At 45.1% G+C, this 20,127-nt stretch overlaps 1 protein-coding gene across 1 annotated transcript in view; it reads left to right on the top strand.

Moving 5' to 3' along the window:
* The first annotated feature begins 808 nt into the window (after positions 1 to 808).
* Positions 809 to 20,127, top strand: part of IQGAP2 (IQ motif containing GTPase activating protein 2) — a 305,238-nt gene continuing 285,919 nt past the window's right edge. Inside the window, exon 1 of the mRNA XM_008962842.7 lies at positions 809 to 2,272. Within this exon, the coding sequence (XP_008961090.4) occupies positions 2,227 to 2,272 (46 nt within the window). The 5' untranslated portion in view covers positions 809 to 2,226. The remainder of the gene's footprint in view (positions 2,273 to 20,127) is intronic.

The raw sequence follows: 20,127 nt of genomic DNA, 5'->3' as shown, positions 1-20,127 counted from the left end.
CAAGCCACACTTTCAAACCCTGTCACCTTCCTGGACCATTTTAGTTCAGAGTGATTTTTTCGCCCACCTCTAAATATATAGACTACTCATTTATTTGGGCTCTAAGTCATACACTCATACGAAAATTGTTATGTGTCAATACTTAATTGTTAACACTTGACAAATGCAACATCAGAAATGGAATGAACTTTAGACATCATTTAATTCAGCATCTCCTGACATGCACGAAAATCCCTTTCCACATTTCTCCTTTGGGTGAATATCAATTGACAGGGTGCCGTGCCTCAAATGTGGCCATTTCGCCTCTGAATTGTTCTTAGACTGAGAGGCATCTGCTTTTTAAGAAAGGAAAACTCCATTCATCCCATTCCAAACAGGTGAGAATCTAATGCCATCAGGGAAAAAAAAAATATTTTGCTATCCCGTCTGAATTGAGAGTTCCCTGTGTACAGTTTACGTCCCTGTGAGCATCTACCACTCACAGAGCCACCCTAAGCACGCTCTGCAGTGTCAGTATCACCTGGCAGTATGCTAGAAATTAGAAATGCAAATTCATGAGCCCCAGCCCAGACCCATTGAGTCGGAAATTCTGAGGGTGGGGCCCAAGAATCTGAGTTTCAACAAGTTTGAGAAGGACTGCGTCTCCTATATGAAATGGAAAACAGCTGCTCATCCTCTGTATCCTTGCATAATAAAAAATGATTAGTGTCACTATGCCACCATTTCCTCAGCGAAATAATTTCCTTCCCCCCCCCCCCCACCCCGCCTCCGAGGGTCTTGCACTCTCACCCAGGCTGGAGTGCACTGGTGCAATCACAACCCACAGCAGCCTTGTCCTCCCGGGCTCAAGCAATCCTCCCACCTCAGCTTCCTGAGTAGCTTGGGACTGCAGGCGCAACCACCACGCCCGGCTAATACGGCTAATATTATTTTTTTATTTTTTGGAGAGACGGGGTCTCGCTATGTTGCCCAGGCTGGTCTGCAACTCTTGGGCTCAAGGGATCCTTGTGCCTCGGCTTCACAAAGTGCTGGGATTACAGGCGTGAGCTGCCGCGCCCGGCTCTAAATAATTTCTTATCGCCCTCCCTCAGTTTGTTTTTCCTGTTATCGGGTCACCCACACATTCCACAATTGTCAAACAGGTGAGGGCACAGGTACAGAAGCGTCCCGCATTCCCTCCAGATTTTATCACGCTGAGACACAAAGAGAAAAATAGCTCCTGGCGACCGCATGAAAACCCCGATTTCAAAACAGCCACATGCAGTTTAATTTCCTTAAAAGCTTAGCCGGAAAAGGTTTCTGTGGCTTGCGACCCCAGCTGGGCTTGAGAGAAGGCTCTGCACATTGGGGCGGGGGCGGGCACAAGGTGATCGGAGGGAGGGGGATGACTCGCAGTTGTGTTTTGAGTGGTTGCCTTGGGTTATCTTGTTCCTCCAGCACACACACACTCAGTTTCTTGTCATAAGGGGAACCCTGTTATTTTGTAGACAAAAAGTGACAGAAGCAACTTTCGAAGCAAAAAAAACCAAAAAAAAAAAAACAAACAAAAAAAAAACCAAAAAGACGAAGAAGAAGAACAAAAGTCAACGTGAAATCTCCCCAGAGGAAAAGGAACCGCGCTGTTTGTCCCTCAGTAACTGAGCAACACCCCGGACACGAAGGGCTGCCTGTGACTTCTGCGGTTTTTCTTGCACTTCTCCGCGTTGGTTCACTTCCACCCTCGAAACTCTCCAGAACCGAGAAATAAGGCGGGGTGGCCGCCACCCCCAGGCCACCAGCTGTGCGGGGGCCCCAGCTGCAGGGGGTCCCGGCCCAGCGTCCCTCTCGGCCCCTTCCCTCTCCCCCGGGGGAGAAGGGGCGGGTCCACGCGGCCTGGGCGCTGCGCCCGACACGCGGTAGGGGTCGCTGCGTCTCGGCGCGCGCTCCCACCGCGGTGAATAACGGGGCCTGGCTGGAGGAGAAAGGAAACCTGCTGCGGGAGGCGGCGGCGACCGGCCAGGGAGCGAGGGAGGAGAGTTCACTTTTACTTCAGTGTCAGCGCGCGGCGGCCGTGGCTGGCTCTGGCGAGAGAGCACCGAGGGAGTGGGTCGCAGATCTTCCGGCGGCCAGGGGAAATCGGCGAGAGGCGGGATCCGAGCGCGCCGGCGGGGCGCAGAGCCCGCGAGCCTGGCCAGCGAGGGTAGCCGCGGGGGGCGCGCCCCGGGCGGGCCCCCGGAGACGCGCAGGATGCCACACGAAGAGCTGCCGTCGCTGCAGAGACCCCGCTATGGCTGTAAGTGCGCCGGGCGCGCGGGGTTCCTGCTGGCCTTGGGGAGCTCCCTCCCCGAGGACGGCGTTGGAGAAGCCGAGGGAGCCGGTTGCGCGGCGCAGAGGAAATTGGAAGGCAGCAACTGCGCGGCTGGCAAAGTTGGGAGCTGGAGTTGCAAAGGGCAGTGAATCGCGTCCCCCCGCTCCCCCCGCCCCCCAATTCCTAATATCCAGCTGGCAACCCAGACCCTCCACTCCGCATACCCAAACGGGGTGCGCGGGCAGTGCGGGGATTGCGCACTGGGACAGACCAGGTTGGGATTTTAGGGGTATCAGGTGAGGAGTCCGCGGAGCTCCGGGTCGCCGCCGGCTTGGGCCAGGGGGTGGCGTAAGGCACCGGATTCTTCCAACTCAGAAGGGGAGGAAAGTTTGTTTGCTGTGGCTACAGGTGGGCACCGCAAGTAGGGCGCCGGCGCACTCTGCTAGTGCAAAGCCGGCTTGACTGGAAGGGCGGGAGTCTCCTCCTGTCCCGCGCCCTCGAACTTCACCTGAGCCGCTAGAGCCATTGGCCTCACAGGTGTAAGTCCCTCCCCTCTGAAACCCCCCAACCCCTTTCCTCCCCGCTCCCCTCGCGCGGGAGGATTGCTGTGTGGAGAGGACGCGGCACTAGGCTCCGGGGAATCCGGCGGGAGCCCGCGTGACTTGAACGAGATGGTGTCGATTACCCAGCCATGGGCTGCCCTCGGAAATAGGTTGCTTTGGCCGATCGTGAGTGGATGGAGCCAGATTAACACCAACCACGTGGCTTCATGTGCAGAGTTCAGAGTCCTAAACATGTGCCAGGAAGCATTTCCTTTAAAACAAACAGAAAGTTGGCCTGCTGTCTCTCCAAGGTGGCCCTGTCACTGAACCCAAGGCCGAAGACCACAGGTTAATCTTTGCCCAGGCTGGCCTTGGTGGCAGAGGTACCAGGTTTGGGTTAAGGTGGTGATACCTTCAGCAGGGTGTTTTGTTTGTGTGTGTGTGTGTGTGGTTTTGGATGGTGCGTAAGGCCACTGACTTGCTTAACTGAAAAAGGGCTCTTCAACTTGTGTAGGTTCTTTCCCCTCCTCCCCGCTGGCGTGTCAAAGATGGGAGGTTATCTTTCCTGTGTTACCCTTGCAGTGAGGGGGAGGCCTGAGGACTACAGCCTCTGTACTCTAATGCATTCAGCAGTTGACTGAGACCCAGCTTTTTGCCTTTTGGTAAACCACACAGACAGCAGAGCCTCTTGGGTTCAAGAGGGAACGCTGTGCTCATTCAGTGTTTGCAGTGCCAACCTCAGGTGGGACCCAGCTTTTTGCCTTTTGGTAAACCACAGATACAGCAGAGCCCGTTGGGTTCAAGGAGGAATGCTGTGCTCATTCAGTGTTTGCAGTGCCAACCTCAGGTTGGTGGAAGTACTTTAATGTGACCAGCTCTCAGAATATATGGTGGCTTCACTGTGTCAAATGATAAGATAACCACAAACTTCTGCAAACTAGGTGAATCTACATGAACAAATGATTTCTTGCTATTACATGATTGATGTCGGCCCTCATGAGCAATAAATAGTGCAAAATTTCCGTGAATGTGGTACATGAATGCAGCATTTCTGTCAGTCCCTGCATGTACATCTGTGATGCTGCTTGATTTTCACGGAATAAATCTGTGTTTTAAGTGCACTCCAGAAGAAGCTATCAAGGGAGTCCAGATCTGGCAAGCCTGAAGCCCACTCCACAGGGCCGCTTTCTTTGGAAATCTTCATCCAGCTTTCTTCACCAATGTGGTGTAAGGGGGTGGTGTGCCATCTTGTTGGAATCAGTCCCGGTTACTTTCCCTCCACTCAAGTGCTGGCATTCAAGTTGGTCACTTAACACTGTCAAAATGGAAAATATTTGCCTATGTTTCCAGACTTTGTCACCCTGAAATATTAAGGCTTTAATATGACAGTTATCTCATTAAAATGAACACTTTTATAATTTTGGTTTATGAATGGTGTATTTTCAGTGTATTCAGAACATGATATCTAGCAGAATAGATTTTGGCGTTAATAGGCATTACCTAACATTACCTATTCATGCAGAAGAGGGCTATTTGGTGTGTTAGTGTAATTTCTGGTTGTTGTTGGCTTTCTGAGCCTTCTATCAACATGAGACTGAAAATCGTGCTGTGAGCTCTTCATGGGAAGGCTAGGGAAGGATAACACAGGATTGTCCTTGCTCTGTTGTGTTCTAGGGCTGTGCTTTTTCTTGTTTATTGGTTTGGTAAATACAGGTTCAGTAAAACCTCAAATTATAAGAAACAGGTGTTACCCCTAGCATTTAAAAATAAAGTAGCAATACATTGTAATTTCAGTTCTAGTGCTGAACGTTCTGAGTATAAGATGTTTGAGACTGGGCTTTAAACACAACTTTTTGGTAGTTTGAATTAAGTTGTCTATTGTTTATTTTGGGTCTGAGCTTCTGTTCTGCTCTCTCTCCTACCCACTTGACTCCTCATTTAATTCAGTAGTTCTTACACAAAGTAACTAACTCAGCTCAGGGCTGCTATGGTCTTTCTCCTCTGTACCAGGCTGAATGTCTGTAAAAGGCCACATAATAAATTGTACTTGAGGGATTTCTCAATGAGTTCTCCATGAGGCCTCTGACTCTTCTCAGGTTTCTGACAGATGCAAGATTGCTGAAGTCGCCCTGATTTGCACACAGGAGCACTGGATTGAAATTAAATAGACTATTTTCTATTTAATTTCCACTGTTATTGGCCACATCTTCCTGCAATCTGTGAAGCTATTTTTGTATAATGTTAATACTACAAACAAAGCTGAAACAATTCAGTAACAATTCTGAAGGGAAGAGGTGGAAGAAGGAAGTGATAGTAGGTAGCTGTTTAAACTAATGCAGACATAGACATAGTATGTACTATATATTGTATGTATAGTATTTTTCTATACTCAACCAAATTAAGATGACACTTACGCTTAGGTGTGATTTGCGAATAACTTGTGTTGTTGTAATGGATTATGATGTATCTGCCAAATTAATTCTGAAAACACATTGCTGCCATGATCTGTCGTAAGTTTTGTTCCAGTTACGTGAGAGTTAAAAACACCAGCAAGAGCAAAAGAGGGGTTTGTGACTAGGCAGATGACTTCACTTACCATTGATAACCCAATCAACACTTAAGTGACTACAGTGGGTCTCCAATGATTGCATAGGCAAGAACTGTGGTTTTCTACACTTTACAAGATTCAGAGCCTTCCTTTCATGAGATACATTGTACAAAAATTGGGGATCAATGTTTCACTGTTTGCTTCTTTTAAAAAGTGCAACCTAAGTCCAGCATGTTGTGGGGGCGGGGAAGGGGAAGTTGAGAAAGATTCTGGTTAAGCATTATTATTATTATTTTTTTAGGCAGTATCTTGCTCTCTCACCCAGGCTGGAGTGCAGTGGTGCAATCATGGCTCACTGCAGCCTCAAACCTCCCAGCCTCAAGCTGTCCTCCCACCTCACCCTCCTGAGTAGCTGGTACTACAGGCACACATCACCACACCTAGCTAATTTTTGTATTTTTTTGTAGAGATGGGTTTTCACCATGTTGCCCAGGCTGAGCTCAAGCAGTCCTCCCTCCTCAGCCTCCCAAAGTGCTGGGATTACAGGTGTGAGTCACCACACCTGGCCTGATACTGTGAGCTTTTGGGTACTACTCTCTGCTCTTATCTGAATAGTGAAGTTACTAAGTTAGTTACCTGGAAACTGGAGTTTTGGGGTGGTCAGTGCAACTAAACTCTTATCCATCTACGATGACCAATCTGAGATGAAATTTAAGTTCTGAAGTAGTTAAACGCAGTTGTGTAAAAGGTGATTGAATAAGTCGGTATTTAGCATAGCTCAGCTGTAACATCCTATCAGTGCTTTCATTTGAACCATAGAAAGGTATACGCAGCCTTATCTTGAGATACTGTCTTCAGTAGACAAAAAGTCAAGCTGCTCCCTCATATGCTGGTGTTTTGGTTGAGCTTTTCAAAAGGATCTTTAAGGTCAACAGCTAAAGTGTTATTTTAGTATGGTTTTAACTTTAATTACACATGCTGTTAGCCAGAATGACTTGTTTGGGAGAGTTTAAGCTTGTAATACCGAGTTTGTTTTAGAATTTAGTGTTATTTGGGGTGTTAACTCCTTTTTCTCTAGGGAACCAATGACTTACTATTGCCATCTACCCTCTTACTACACAAGCTTTTTAACAGCCCCTTCTATTTAAAAGGCTGGGCATGGTGGCTCACACCTGTAATCCCAGGACTTTGGGAAGCCAAGGCGGGTGGATCACATGAGGTCACGAGTTTGAGACTAGCCTAGCCAGCATAGTGAAACCTTGTCTCTACTAAAAATACAAAAATTAGCCTGGTGTGGTAGTGCATGCCTGTAATCCCAGCTACTTGGGAGGCTGAGGCAGGAGAATCCCAAATAGGGGAATCCCAAGCAGGGGAATCGCTTGAACCCGGGAGGCAGAGGTTGCAATAAGCCGAGATCGCGCCACTGCGCTCCAGCCTGGGCGAAAGAGCGAGACTCTGTCTCAAAAAAAAACAAAACCTAGTATACAAACAGATCTAATGCTTACCATGTCTTCATGGTAACCAAAAGAGAAACAAAGGCTACTCAACGTCTGATTTGATAGGGTCAGGTAAGTCCTACAGGGCAGGCAGTTTAATATGGGATATGGAACAAAGGTTTGTGAACATACCAAGGGCTAGGTGCTTTTCATGTGTTACTGTTATCATCGGCTCATTATGGCCTTTGAGAGGGCCAGTGGTTTTCCATTTCACAAAGAAGCTGAAACCCCTAGTACTGTGTCAAGGCCACCCTGCTAGCTGGTGGCAGGGGAACTTGAAAGCAGCACTGTCAGATCCTGGAGCCTTTCCTCATTGACTGTTGCAACTTTGCTGCCCCTGAATCATAAATGTTCACCCCTTCTGTGTCTTTAAGTAGTTTGTCATGATTCTCTCAAGATGTAGAAACCTCTAGCTATTTATGCTGGATGTGGTGGTATACACCTGTAGTTACAGCTACTTGGGAGGCTGAGGCAGGAGGATCAAGATTTCCAGGCTGTAGTGTGCAATGATTACAACTATGAATAGCCACAGCTCTCCAGCCTGGGCAACATAGTAAGATCTGCCTGCCCCCCACCCAACCCAATCTCTCTTATTTATTTATTTATTTATTTTGAGACGGAGTTCCACTGTGTCACCCAGGCTGAAGTACAGTGGTGAGATCTGGGCTCACTGCAACCTCCGCCTCCTGGGTTCAAGTGATTCTCCCATCTCAGCCTCCCAAGTAGCAGGGACTACAGGAATGCACCACCACACCCAGCTAATTTTTGTATGTTTTAGTAGAGGTGGGGTTTCCCCGTGTGGTCAGGCTGGTCTCGAACTTCCTACCTCAAGTGATCCGCCCGGCTCAGCCTCCCAAAGTGCTAGGATTACAGGTGTGAGCCACCACGCCCAGTGAGACCCCATCTCTAAAACAAACAAACAAAAAACAACAACACAAAAAAACCTGTGGCCATTGGATAGTGTGCTCATTTATAAATAGATGCATAAAGTTGATTTTGCTGCTGAATTTTTTCCTCCCAAGAAACAGCATAGAATACATGGGCTTTTTTTTTTTTTTTTTTGAGACAGAGTCTTGCTCTGTCACCCAGGCTAGAGTGCAGTGGCATGATCTCAGCTCACTGCAACCTCTGCTTCCCGGGTTCAAGCAATTCTCATGCCTCACCCTCCTGAGTAGCTGGGATTATAGTCATGTACCACCATGCCCGGCTAATTTTTGTATTTTTGGTAGAGATGGGGTTTCATCATGTCGGCCAGGCTGGTCTCGAACTCCTGAGCTCAAATGATCTGCCTTCCTCAGCCTCCCAAATTGCTGGTATTACAGGCATGAGCCACCATGCCCAGCCTTACATGGGCTTTTCATAGAATACATCCAAGCTTCATCAAAAGATTTTGTGTATACTTAGAAACATCCCATCTCTTACTGTGAGGTGCTGAAGTGAAAGGCTTTTCCATAATAATATAGTGACGTGCCCCAGTGATTGCTAATAGGATAATTTGTAAAACATGCTTTATTACATACACTGCCCATACCTTAAAGTCTGGGATTGTTGAGAAATGAAATAGAAACTTGTAGTAGTGAAGCCGACCTGCGAGCTGATACTTTGTCACCTTACTGCTCTATTTTATTTTTCTCTCTTGAGATGCAGTGTGGTGCTGATAAAATGGCAGAAGCTTTGGAGTTGAATAGATGTGGGTTTGAATTCTGACTTCCATTGCCTGCCTCAGTAACCTTGGGGTTTTCTCCTGTACCTTGAGAGGTGTGTGGAAATGATATATCTATAGAGGTGGCTGATGTGGTTCCTGGCACATAGTGCTAAACAAGTTGTAATGGTTTCAATTAATTGAGCACCTAATACTAGCAAAGTATTGTGATGAATGAAACACCGCTTAGCTGCTGACAGCTTACCAGAGAATCTGGGTGACAAGTAAAAATGCTTATACTTTTAGTGCCCTTCCAAGTTCTGTGGAAGAGAAGATATGAGAAGGATGGATTTGGATGGGGGCAATGGGAGGGCTTCATGAAAGTTGTGAATTTGAAATGACCTTGAGGAAGGTCAGAGGAAAACCTGAAAGGCGTGCTAGTATATTTGTACTGTGGAATCTTCTATTTATATAGGCAATAAAGGACAATTGGAGCTGTCCTGAGGAGAGTCACCTGATGCAACCCCTTACTGATGTATCTTCTTGTTCTTTGAGATGGTTTAAAAAAAGAAACACCCCAAACTTTTCATTAGAGACATGGGTGAGTGGCCCAGTGAAGTGAGTGACAGGGGAGGCAGGTGTGGCAAGACAGCGATGTGAGCATTTGGTGCCCTCTCTGCTGGCTGCTTAGCGGCCTCTTCACTGTGCTTCTGGGTTTGGCTGTCTTTTGGATGAACAGCTTTGCCAGAGGGTTTTGCCGAGGATAGGTGAATTCAGTGAGAACAGGTAAGAAAATGAGTTGTATTTAGAGCAGGACAAGGATCTTGACAACTGAATTCTCTAGGGGGTAGGGTTTCTCTCACCTCATTTTTCTTCATTCTCTCCATTAATTGTGGCAATGTTTACCTTTCAGATTTTACTGATTTGTGGTCCTGCAATGTCCAGCATCCCAGTTTTATTGAAGAATGACTTAGACTGTGTTTCCAATTCATTGGCAATTGCCTGAGGAACTTTCATTTAGACTTTTTGTGGGATTTTACTAAGCTCTAATTGGACCTTCCTTTAATTTTATAATCGTGTATTATGTATGACTTCTTCTTGCCAAGGTGCCTAAGAGGAGCTGACAGCTGTTTATTTAGTATATGCAGTGGTTTTCAAAGAGCAGTCTCTGGAGCAGCAGCAGCAGCAACAGCAGCGGAGCATCTCCTGAGAGCTTGTTGGAAAGGCAGATGCCCAGGCCCCACTCAGACCTGCCAAATCAGAAAGCCTGCGACGGGGTCTGCAGTCTGAGTTTTAACAGGCCCTCCAGGTGATTCTGATGCGCTAGAGCATCAGAAAGGTAAAGAGGCATTTCTGATATATAGTTACTCTTCACAGTGCTTGCAGGTTTTTGTCAAGTAAGTGAAAACACATGGGTATGTTATGGAACGCTTTATTTACAGTATCTCTTGAATGTTTGATTTGTAAACCACATGCTAACCAGGCCTTGATTACTTTACAGGTTCATGTTTATTTTATAGAATTAATTTTGCTATGACTTTAAGTTTGCTTTTCTTTCTTCTGGGAAACAAATGTGATTTGGAAGGTGCTGTAGTTTGAATGTATTCCCCAAAGTTCATGTGTTGGAACGTAGTCCCCCACGCAGTAGTGTTGGGAGGTGGAGCCTAATGAGTGGTGATTAGGCCACCAGAGTTCTGCCCTCGTGAATGGGTTAATGTTATTGTGAGAGTGAGTTTGGTAAAAGGATGAGTTCAGCCTCCTTTTCTCTCTCTTTCACCCATGCGATGCCTTTTGCCATGTTACGGTGCAGTAAGAAGGCCCTCACCAATTGCAGGCCCCTCAACCTTGGACATCCTAGCCTCCAGAACTGTGCGGAAACAAATTTCTGTTCATCATAAATGACCCAGTCTCGGGTATTCTGTTATAGCAGCACAAAACAGACTAAAACAAATGGAAAAGTTTAAAATCTCCACTGACTAGAGATAAAGCAAGGTTAGCTTCCCAGGGATTTCAGCTGGAAGTGAGGCTTATAGGAGCCACTGGGAAGGCTGAGTGAACGGGGAACCTTTTTGTGTAAGAAAGGGAACTCTAAGCCTGGAAATTCTGAGCTTCTAATCCCTGGGGGTGGCACGTGGGGGGCTGGACAGTAAGAATTGATAGATGTCCTCCTCCTCCATTTTTTTTTCTCTCCAGGACACCTTACAGTGTTATTCATTTATTCGTTTATTCATTCACAATTTTTAGAACTGTTGAATATGTTAGCAGAGATATTATTTGATAGACATAAGTGCACCCAGGTCATTCCCAAATTGCAGGGAAACTACCAATCTGTTTGTTTTACTGTTGATAAAAGATAGGAGGACATTTTTATTGTTTATTGCTTGGGATCTCCCAAAAAGAAGATTTCTAATTGGTTGTTCTTTCTCTATTACTACTAAATCTCTGAAGGAAGACATTTTAATTTTTTTAAAAATTAGGGTGGTTTATTTCTTGATAATTTTTATTAAGAGATAGGATCTCACTATGTTGCTCAAGCTGGACTTGAACTCTTGGGCCCAAGAGATCCTCCCGCCTTAGCCTCCTGTGTAGCTGGGACTACAGGTGTGTACCACCATGCCTGGCATAGCTTCTGATAATTTTGTCTCAGTTCTCTTATTTTACTGGCAATATGAATTCAATCTTAAGTAATGTTAATGCATATCCTATAGTTGTCTCCAAATAAGTAGACTTGATTTGCATATAATTGAAGCAACATATATTTCACATACTTATGCTTAGATTCAGTATCTAGCCAGCAGCTTGGTATCCTGGCAGTTAGAAGATACTCAGTAAATATTTGCTGTTATGACAGGTTTGCATAACATGTCTATACTGTATTGTTTGTCTAAACGAGGAATTTATTGTCTGTCTAATTAAAGATCATCTTGGCAGCTTTCAGATGCCATGCAAACATTAAATGTTGAGTTTAGATTTGCTTCCATCCCCTGTGGAACCTGGGCAGGTTGTTTTAATTTCTCTGTGCCTCAGTTTCCTCATCTGTAAAATGTAGGTGGAAAATGCATCATCAAAGGATTAAATGATTTAATAGATGGAAATGTACATGCTCAAAGTGTGCTCCCATGGAGTCAACACCTAAAGGGCAGGGATGGTGATGGCAGAACCCCCCTCATTACTGCTGCCCCTTGGTCTGTATCCTTCTTTACCTGTATCCTTCTTTACCTGTATCCTTGTCTACCTCCTTGCCTGTTCTTTTTCACTTTAACAGAATGTGGATTTAAAATCCTAGCCCTATTTTCTTTTTTCTTTTCTTTTCTTTTCTCTCTTTTTTTTTTTTTTGCGATGGAGTCTCACTGCGTCGCCTAGGCTGGAGTGCAGTGGCACGATCTTGGCTCACTGCAACCTCCACCTCCCAGGTTCAAGCAGTTCTCCTGTCTCAGCCTCCCGAGTAGCTGAGACTACAAGCACATGCCACCACACCAGGCTATTTTTTGTATTTTTAGTAGAGATGGGGTTTCACTGTATTAGTCAGGCTGCTCTTGAACTCCTGACCTCAAGTGATCCATCCGTCTCGGCCTCTGAAAGTGCTGGGATAACAGGCGTGGGCCACCACGCCCAACTCTAGCCCTATTTTCTCTTCAGAATGGGAAAATTCTTAAGTTATCTATATGGAAATACTTCAGTCTATCAATTTGGGTGGGGACCAAATTAATCCTTGTGTCTGTATACTTAAAAAACTAATATGTTCTATTGTTTCCAGATATAGCCGAGGTGGGGAGAACATTTGGACTTCTGTGTTGTATATTTTGCCATCTTGCAGGGGATCTTGGAAGTGTCATTCTGAAGTTACCAAGCATTCTCTTATTTCATTTAGGCTTCCAAGTTGAAGTTGGTCGTTGCTGCTGCTGTTGCTTGTCTAAAAGCCTGAGGGTTTATAATGCTATCTAGATGGGAAGGAGCTACTTGAAATGTGTTTGAATCTTTATGCTTGCTTCAGAATGTAGAGTTTGACTTAGCTACCAGGGTCAGCCAACCTTGTGGTGAACCCAGTCCTGTGGGAGTTTAGAAGGGAGGTGAGGAAGAGGAAGTACACTTGGTACACTGGGTTCACCTAACGTCCCTCAGGCCTCACCACCTCTACAAAGTTAATGAAGTTTTGTGTTCATAAGCTCAGTGAAGCTCAGCTGAGAGGACTAACTGGAATGTTGGAGCCATTAGGAATCGAAAACCTGGGCCGCAACTCACATGCCCACTTTTTAAAAAAATTCTAGTACTTTTCATAGAAGATGTTTGCTAGTAACCCCTCTATTATTCCTCACCTCCCCAAAAGGGGACCATTGTAATCAGCCAGTCTTGATCCTTGAGATTGTCACTTTTCTGTTTTTTGCCCCAGTCCTACACGAAGCAGGCTTCTCAGGGTGGGATGAGGGGCCTGGTAAGATAGTCACATAGTTAGCCTCATGAAATATGACTCCCCATTCACCTGCCCCCTAAACTGTGCTTCCTCAGGTAAGATCTAGTAAGGCAGCCCACCAGAGCCTCGCTGCATGTTGAACTCTTAGGAAGTTTGTCCAAGAAATGGTAGTTATAGAGCTAATACAAACATGCTTTTGCTCTCATTCTGTTCTCTACTAATGAGTTTTATTTTCCAAAAAGAAACAAAGATACATTTATTTGTAAAGAATATATAAGGCCGGACATGGTGGCTCAAGCCTGTAATCCCAGCACTTTGGGAGGCTAAGGCAGGAGGATTGCTTAAGGCCAGGAGTTCAAGACCATCTGGGCAACGTAGCAAGACCCTGTTTCTACAAAAACAAAATAAAAAATGAATATATAAAGATAATTTTTTCCTCCATGAGAACCAGGGTCACGTGAGGCCCTTCCCTGCTTTGGCACTGATTCTGGTGATAGTCTCAAAAGCTTCCTTCCTCAGTTCTCCAGTCTAATCTTTGCTATTAGTTTGAATTGGTTAACAGGTTGGAGGATTGTGCTTGCTTATTCCTCTTCACTGGACTCTGCCTGTAACTTTTCACATTAGATTAGGGGAACTCTGAGAAAGAAATGGAGCTTATAATGTGCTTCTGTATTGTAGCTTTGATATCTCTGAAAATGTGTACCTTTCTCTGATAAGCAGGACAAATAAGACAAACCAAACAGGGAGGGACATCCTCATCCTGTGGACATGTGAATATTTCTAGAAGGTTATGCAAATAATCTAGAAGGTTATAATATCTTTTTAGAAGTTGCCTTTGGGAAGAGGGACTGGGGGCAGGAGTGGGAATGCGATTTGAAATAGTTTTCACCATATGCTGTATTACCCTTTGAAAAAATAAAGCAAATGCGTGTTTTGGAAAAATATGTTTTGAGAATAATGTGGACAAAATAGAACAGCAGTAAAATCCATGAGGAATCAGGACTGTATCTTTTGGTCAATGCTGTATCCCCACTGTCTGGTACATAGGTCAACATGGCAGCAGTGATTCTGTGTAGGTAATGAGATATTTTGTGATTAATATTTTTTCTTCTTCCTCAAATTTTCAGCTATACATGTTTTTATAGTTAGACTATAACAGTTGAGTTAGAAAAATTGTAAGTTACCCTTTGCTGCTCAAGATACAAAGTTCTCTTTGGCTACAAACTTTGCCTTATGAAAATTAGTCTGAAAGATAGATCAGTTATTATTGGAAGGATTCAGTGGCTATCTAATTTTCCAAGTGTGTATGTGTGTACATGCATAGAGAATGAGGGACAGAAATGTTAAGAGGCCCAGGACCCTATAGCTGTTAAACTGTTGTAGTTAATAATTTGTGAAAGGGGCCAGGCACAGTGGCTCCCACCTGTAATCCCACCACTTTGGGAGGCTGAGGCAGGCAGATCACTGGAGGCCAGGAGTTCAAGACCAACCTGGCCAATGTAGTGAAACCCTGTCTCTATTAAAAATACAAAAAATATTAGCTGGGTATGGTGGCATGTGCCTGTAATCCCAGCTACTCCGGAGGCTTAGGCAAGAGAATCCCTTGAACCCAGGAGGTGGAGGTTGCAGTGAGCTGAGATCATGCCACTGCACTCCAGCCTGGGCAACAGAGGGTAACTGTCTCAAAAAAAAAAAAAAATGTGAAAAGAAAGTGTGTAGGAAGCAGATCTGTAAAAGGTAGTAATGAATCAACTAGTGTCCATGGGGGAAATAAAGGTTGTGACACAAAAGTGGAGTGTTCTCTTGACTCACAAAGTGAACTCTGAAGAGCCTGTGAAGAGGTGAACTACTCATGACCATTCCTTCATTCAACAGGAGGTGCTAGATGCCATGTATAAGGTGGAATTTACATAGGGTTTATGACCAAATGCCTTCAGGGGTCAAATGTGATCACAGCCTGTATAAAATAATAGGAAGCTTTGGAGTGTCTCTCAGCTGGAGAATGCATTTGCTGCTTTCGTCACTCAAATTGGAAGGAAAACATTTGTGAGCAGTGTACAGGCAAAACAAGATAGATTAGTCTTGTTTAGCATCTTGGAAGCTGCCACTGGCCCCAGCATTATGCTGTAAAGTGGAGGTAGCCATGGAAGTACCGTGACCTTAGACCAATGAGAGACGAGAAGCACTGTGATAGCAAGACCTGCATCTAGCATCTGAGGACTTAGACTGAGGTGCCACTTACTGTGTGATATTGGGTATAAGTTCTTCGAGCTTTTGTTTTTTTTTTTTTTTGAGACGGAGTCTCACTCTGTCACCCAGGCTGGAGTGTGCAGTGGCGCGATCTTGGCTCACTGCAGCCTCCGCCTCCCGTGTTCAAGCGATTCTTCTGCCTCAGCCTCCCAAGTAGCTGGGACTAGAGGCGCATGCCACCACGCGTGGCTAATTTTTGTATTACTAGTAGGGACAGGGTTTCATCATATTGGCCAGGCTGGTCTCAAACTCCTGACCTCGTGATCCGCCCACCTCGGCTTCCCAAAGTGCTGGGATTACAGGTGTGAGCCAACACACCCGGCCTGAGCTCTTCTTTATTTTTGGAGACAGGGATCTTACTCTATCACCCAGGCTGGAGTGCGGTGACATCATCACAGCTCACTGCAGCCTCCAGCTCCTGGGCTCAAGTGATCCTCCTACCTCAGCCTTCTGAGTAGATGGGACCATAGGCATGCACCGCTATGCCCAGCTAATTTAAAAAAATTTTTTTTGTAGAAACAGTCTTGCCATGTTGCCCAGGCTGGTCTGAGCTTCTTTCTACATTTGAAAAGTGGGTTTATGTTTACCCTGTCTCAAAAGAGGGTGAGGTATGGGAGATTGCTCTGAAAATTGTTCAAGTGTGTGTGTGTGTCTACAGTGGGGAGGGATTTACCACTTATTTGAATAATTCTTTGGTGAAGACTTATTAGTGTTGAAACGGGTTTATCATTTAATCATTACCTCAAAGGCAATGCTACCTTAGCTTTGTGACATATGTTTTAAAATAAATAAATTAATTATTTTTGAGATGAAGTCTTGCTCTGTCACCCAGGCTGGAGTGCAGTGGCGGGATCTCTGCTTACTGCAATCTCCGCCTCCCGGGTTCAAGTGATTCTCCTGCCTCAGCCTCCTGAGTAGCCGAGGTTACAGGCGTCTGCTACCATGCTGAGTTTTATATTTTTAGTAGAGACAAGGTTTCACCATGTTGGCCAGGCAGATCTCGAACTCCTTACCTCAAGTGATCCACCCACCTTGGCCTCCCAAAGTACTGGGATTACAGGTATAAGCCACCGCGCCTGGCCTATTTATTTATTTTTTGAGACAGGGTCTGGCTGTGTCACAGGCTGGAGTTCAGTGGTGCGATCTTGGCTCACTGCAACCTCCGCCTCCTGGGCTTGGGCCATTCTCCCACTTTAGTCTTCCAAATAGCTGGGATTACAGGTGTATGCCACTATGCCCAGCTAATTTTTGTATTTTTAGTAGGAGATGGGGTTTCGCCATGTTGCCCAGGCTGGTCTTGAACTCCTGAGCTCAAGTGATCCGCCTCCCTCAGCCTCCTAAAGTGCTGGGATTACAGGCATGAGCCATTGTGCCTGGCTGATATGTGCTTTTTTTTGAAATGGTGTTTGAAATGAGATTTTCCTGGCTGGGCGCGGTGGCTCACACCTGTAATCCCAGCACTTTGGGAGGCCGAGGCAGGCAGATCATGAGGTCAGGAGTTCAAGACCAGCCTGACCAACATGGTGAAACCCTGTCTCTACTAAAAATAAAAAAATTAGCCGGGCATGGTGGTGGGCGCCTGTAATCCCAGCTACTCAGGAGGCTGAGGCAAGAGAATCGCTTGAACGTGGGAGGCGGAGGTTGCAGTGAGCTGAGATTGCGCCATTGCATCCCAGCCTGGGTGACAGAGAGAGACTCCATCTCAAAAAAAAAAAAAAAAAAGATTTTCCTTTCTCCTTCAACTTGAAAGGCAACATTTTGCATTTTGGTAGCACTATCTTTGAGATGTAACTTTTTTGAATCCTAATATATGATTTTTAGCCAGATTCTTCCTTGTCCATCTTAGCATTTCTTTTACTACGAAGTGTGAATTTTGAAAACAGAAGTTAATAGTAAGAATCTCTGAATTGAGGCTGGACCCGGTGGCTCACGCTTATAATCCCAGTACTTTGGGAGGCAGAGACGGGAGGATTGCTTGAGCCATGGAGTTTGAGGCCAGCCTGGGCAATGTCAGGAGACTCTGTTTCTACAAAAAATCTTTAAAAATTAGCTGTACTCTAGCCTGGGTCACAGAGTGAGACTCCATCTCAAAAAAAAAAAAAAAAAATCTCTAAATTGAAAAGACTTCTTAAGAGTAGTTTCTTTGAGACCCATGCTGTAGGAAAATATTTCATCAAGGGAAACTACTCTGCAAGGGAGGGGACATCTGTATTTTTAACACTGGAGGATAAAGCTTGGGAAGGCAATTCTGTCTCCTAATCTGATGACAGAGATCCTCTCTTTATAAAGCTTATGGCTTATTCTCAGGAAAAGTAGGGGGGTGAGTGTGGAAGATAGCGTGGCTGGGGTCACTTAATGCTTGAAAAGGTTTCCTAGGGCTGCTGAGTGTCAACAGCGGGCCAGCCTCCTAGGTTGATTACACGCCCTTGACTATTATCCACACCAGCATAACATCCCATCTTGGATTAGAGATCATCTAATTCATAGTTGTCAACCTGGCTACCCACTGAAAACTCCAGGAAAGCTTTACCAAGAAAATGTGTGTTCCCTGGATATTGTCACTATCCTCTGTTTATTTGGGGATAGAATATTCTGGCATAGGTGTTTTTATTTTAAACTTTATTTATTTATTTATTTGACAGGGTCTGGCTCTGTTTTCTAGGCTGGAGTACATTGGCATGATATTGGCTCACTTCAGCCTCAAACTCCTGGGCTCAAGCTATGCTCCCAAGTAGCTAGGACTACAGGCATGCACACCACACCTGGCTAATTTAAAAAATATTTTTTGGTTGAGACAGGGTCTCACTAGGGTTTTTTGTTTTGTTTTGTTTTATGGAGTCTCACTCTGTTGCCCAGGCTGGAGTACAGTGGCATGGTCTCAGCTCACTGCAACCTCCGCCTCCCAAGTTCAAGCAATTCTCCTGCCTCAGCCTCCCAAGTAGCTGGAATTACAGACACATGCCACCACATCTGGCTAATTTTTTGTATTTTTAGTAGATACAGGGTTTCACCATGTTGGCCAGGCTGGTCTCGAACTCCTGATCTCAAGTGATCCCCCCACCTCGGCCTCCTAAAGTGCTGAGATTACAGGTGTGATCTACCATGCCTGTCCTCACTAGGGTATTCTTTTTCTTTTTCTTTTCTTTTTTTTTGTGTTTTAAACACTTTCAAGCTCTCAAAACCTCAAAGAAGGGTACAATGAACATCTATTCCCTTCACTTAGCTTTACCACCTGTTGACATCTTGCCACACCATTCCATCTACAGACATTGGGATGGCTCACCCCTAAATCCTTCAGCACACATCTCACATACTGAGAAAGACATTCTTCTCTCCAGCTTCATCCTCAGTGTTACCATTACTGTGTGTTCAATATAAATTCCACACTATGATTTCCCCTGCTATGCTTTATAGCCATGTTTTAGGACCCAGGTAAGTTTCTCGCATTGCCTTTGGCTGTTATTCCTCAAGGCCTTCCCCAGCCTGGAACAGTGGTCTCACCTCCCTCTCAATGCAATGACCCTGAATCCTCTGAGGAGTCCAGGCCTGTTTCCTCCAGGTGCATCACATCAGGGGCTACAGTGTCCACCCTCCCACTACTGGTGATGAATAGATATTTTAAAAAACCTCCCTAGGAGATTCCAATGTGCAGCCAAGGTTTGAATTCATTGAATTAATTAAATCCACCCTACTTTATTTGTATGTGTTTTTTTTGTGCTAAAATACACATAAAATTATCATTCTTACCATTTTTCAGTGGACAGTTTTGTGGTATTAAGTACATTCACATTGTTGTATAACCATCATCACAATCTATCTTTGGAACTTTTTTTTTTTTTTTTGGAGACAGAGTCTCACACTGTCACCCGGGCTGGAGTGCAATGGCATGATCTCGGCTCACTGCAATCTCCGCCTCCCGGGTTCAAGTGATTCTCCTGCCTCAGCCTCCCAAGTAGCTGGGATTACAGGTGCCTGCCACCACGCCCAGCTAATTTTTTGAATTTTTAGTATAGATGGGGTTTCACTAAGTTGGCCAGGCTGGTCTCGAACTCTTGACCTCGTGATCCGCCCACCTTGGCCTCCCAAAGGGCTGGGATTACAGGCGTGAGCCACCGTGCCCAGCCTCTGGAACTTTTTTATCTTCCCAAACTGAAACTCCATATGCATTAAATAATAACTCCCATTCTCTCTCCTCCCAGCACTGGATAACCACCATTCTACTTTCCATTTCTATGAATTTGACTGCTCCAGGTACCTCATGTAAGGGGAATTATACAGTATTTGTTCTTTTATGTCTGGCTTGTTTCACTTAGCATGTCTTCAGGGTTCAACCATGTCATAGCATGTATCCGTACTTCCTTTTTAAGGCTGAATAATATCCCATTGTAGGTACAGGCCACGTTTTATTTATCCATTCATTCATTGATTGATACTTGGGTTATTTCCACCTTTTGGCTATTGTGAGTGCTGCTACAGCGAACATGGGTGTACAAATATCTGTTTGAGCCTTTGCTTTAGTTTTGGGTATATACCCAGAAGTGGGATTGCCAGATCATATGGTAATTCTGTTTAATTTTTTGAGGAATTGTATACCTATCACTTTTTAATGGAGTGAATTGAAGAACACTTCAAAGAATGAAGTATCCATGACTTGAAGGAAGAAGCCAATTAGAATGCCAGCCTTTAGGCTCCTGTTTGGATTACCTCCTGGGAGGTCATGTGTAAATTCATCTTTTCTTCACACGAGATAAAGAGCAATGGGTATAAAGTCTAGCTGTGGCAGCTGGGTGCAGTGGCTCATGCCTGTAATCCCCGCACTTTGGGAAGCTGAGGCAGGAGGATCGCTTGAGGCCAGGAGTTGGAGATCAGCCTGGGCAACATGGCAAAACCCTATCCTCTGCAAAAAAAAATACAAAAATTAGCTGGTCGTGGTGGTGTGTGTCTGTAGTCC

Source organism: Pan paniscus, chromosome 4 (genome assembly GCF_029289425.2).
Source record: "Pan paniscus chromosome 4, NHGRI_mPanPan1-v2.0_pri, whole genome shotgun sequence".
In the NCBI taxonomy this organism is placed as follows: Eukaryota; Metazoa; Chordata; class Mammalia; order Primates; family Hominidae; genus Pan; species Pan paniscus.
Note: the sequence above shows the minus strand (reverse complement) of the source record. Positions and strands in the feature narration are given on the sequence as shown.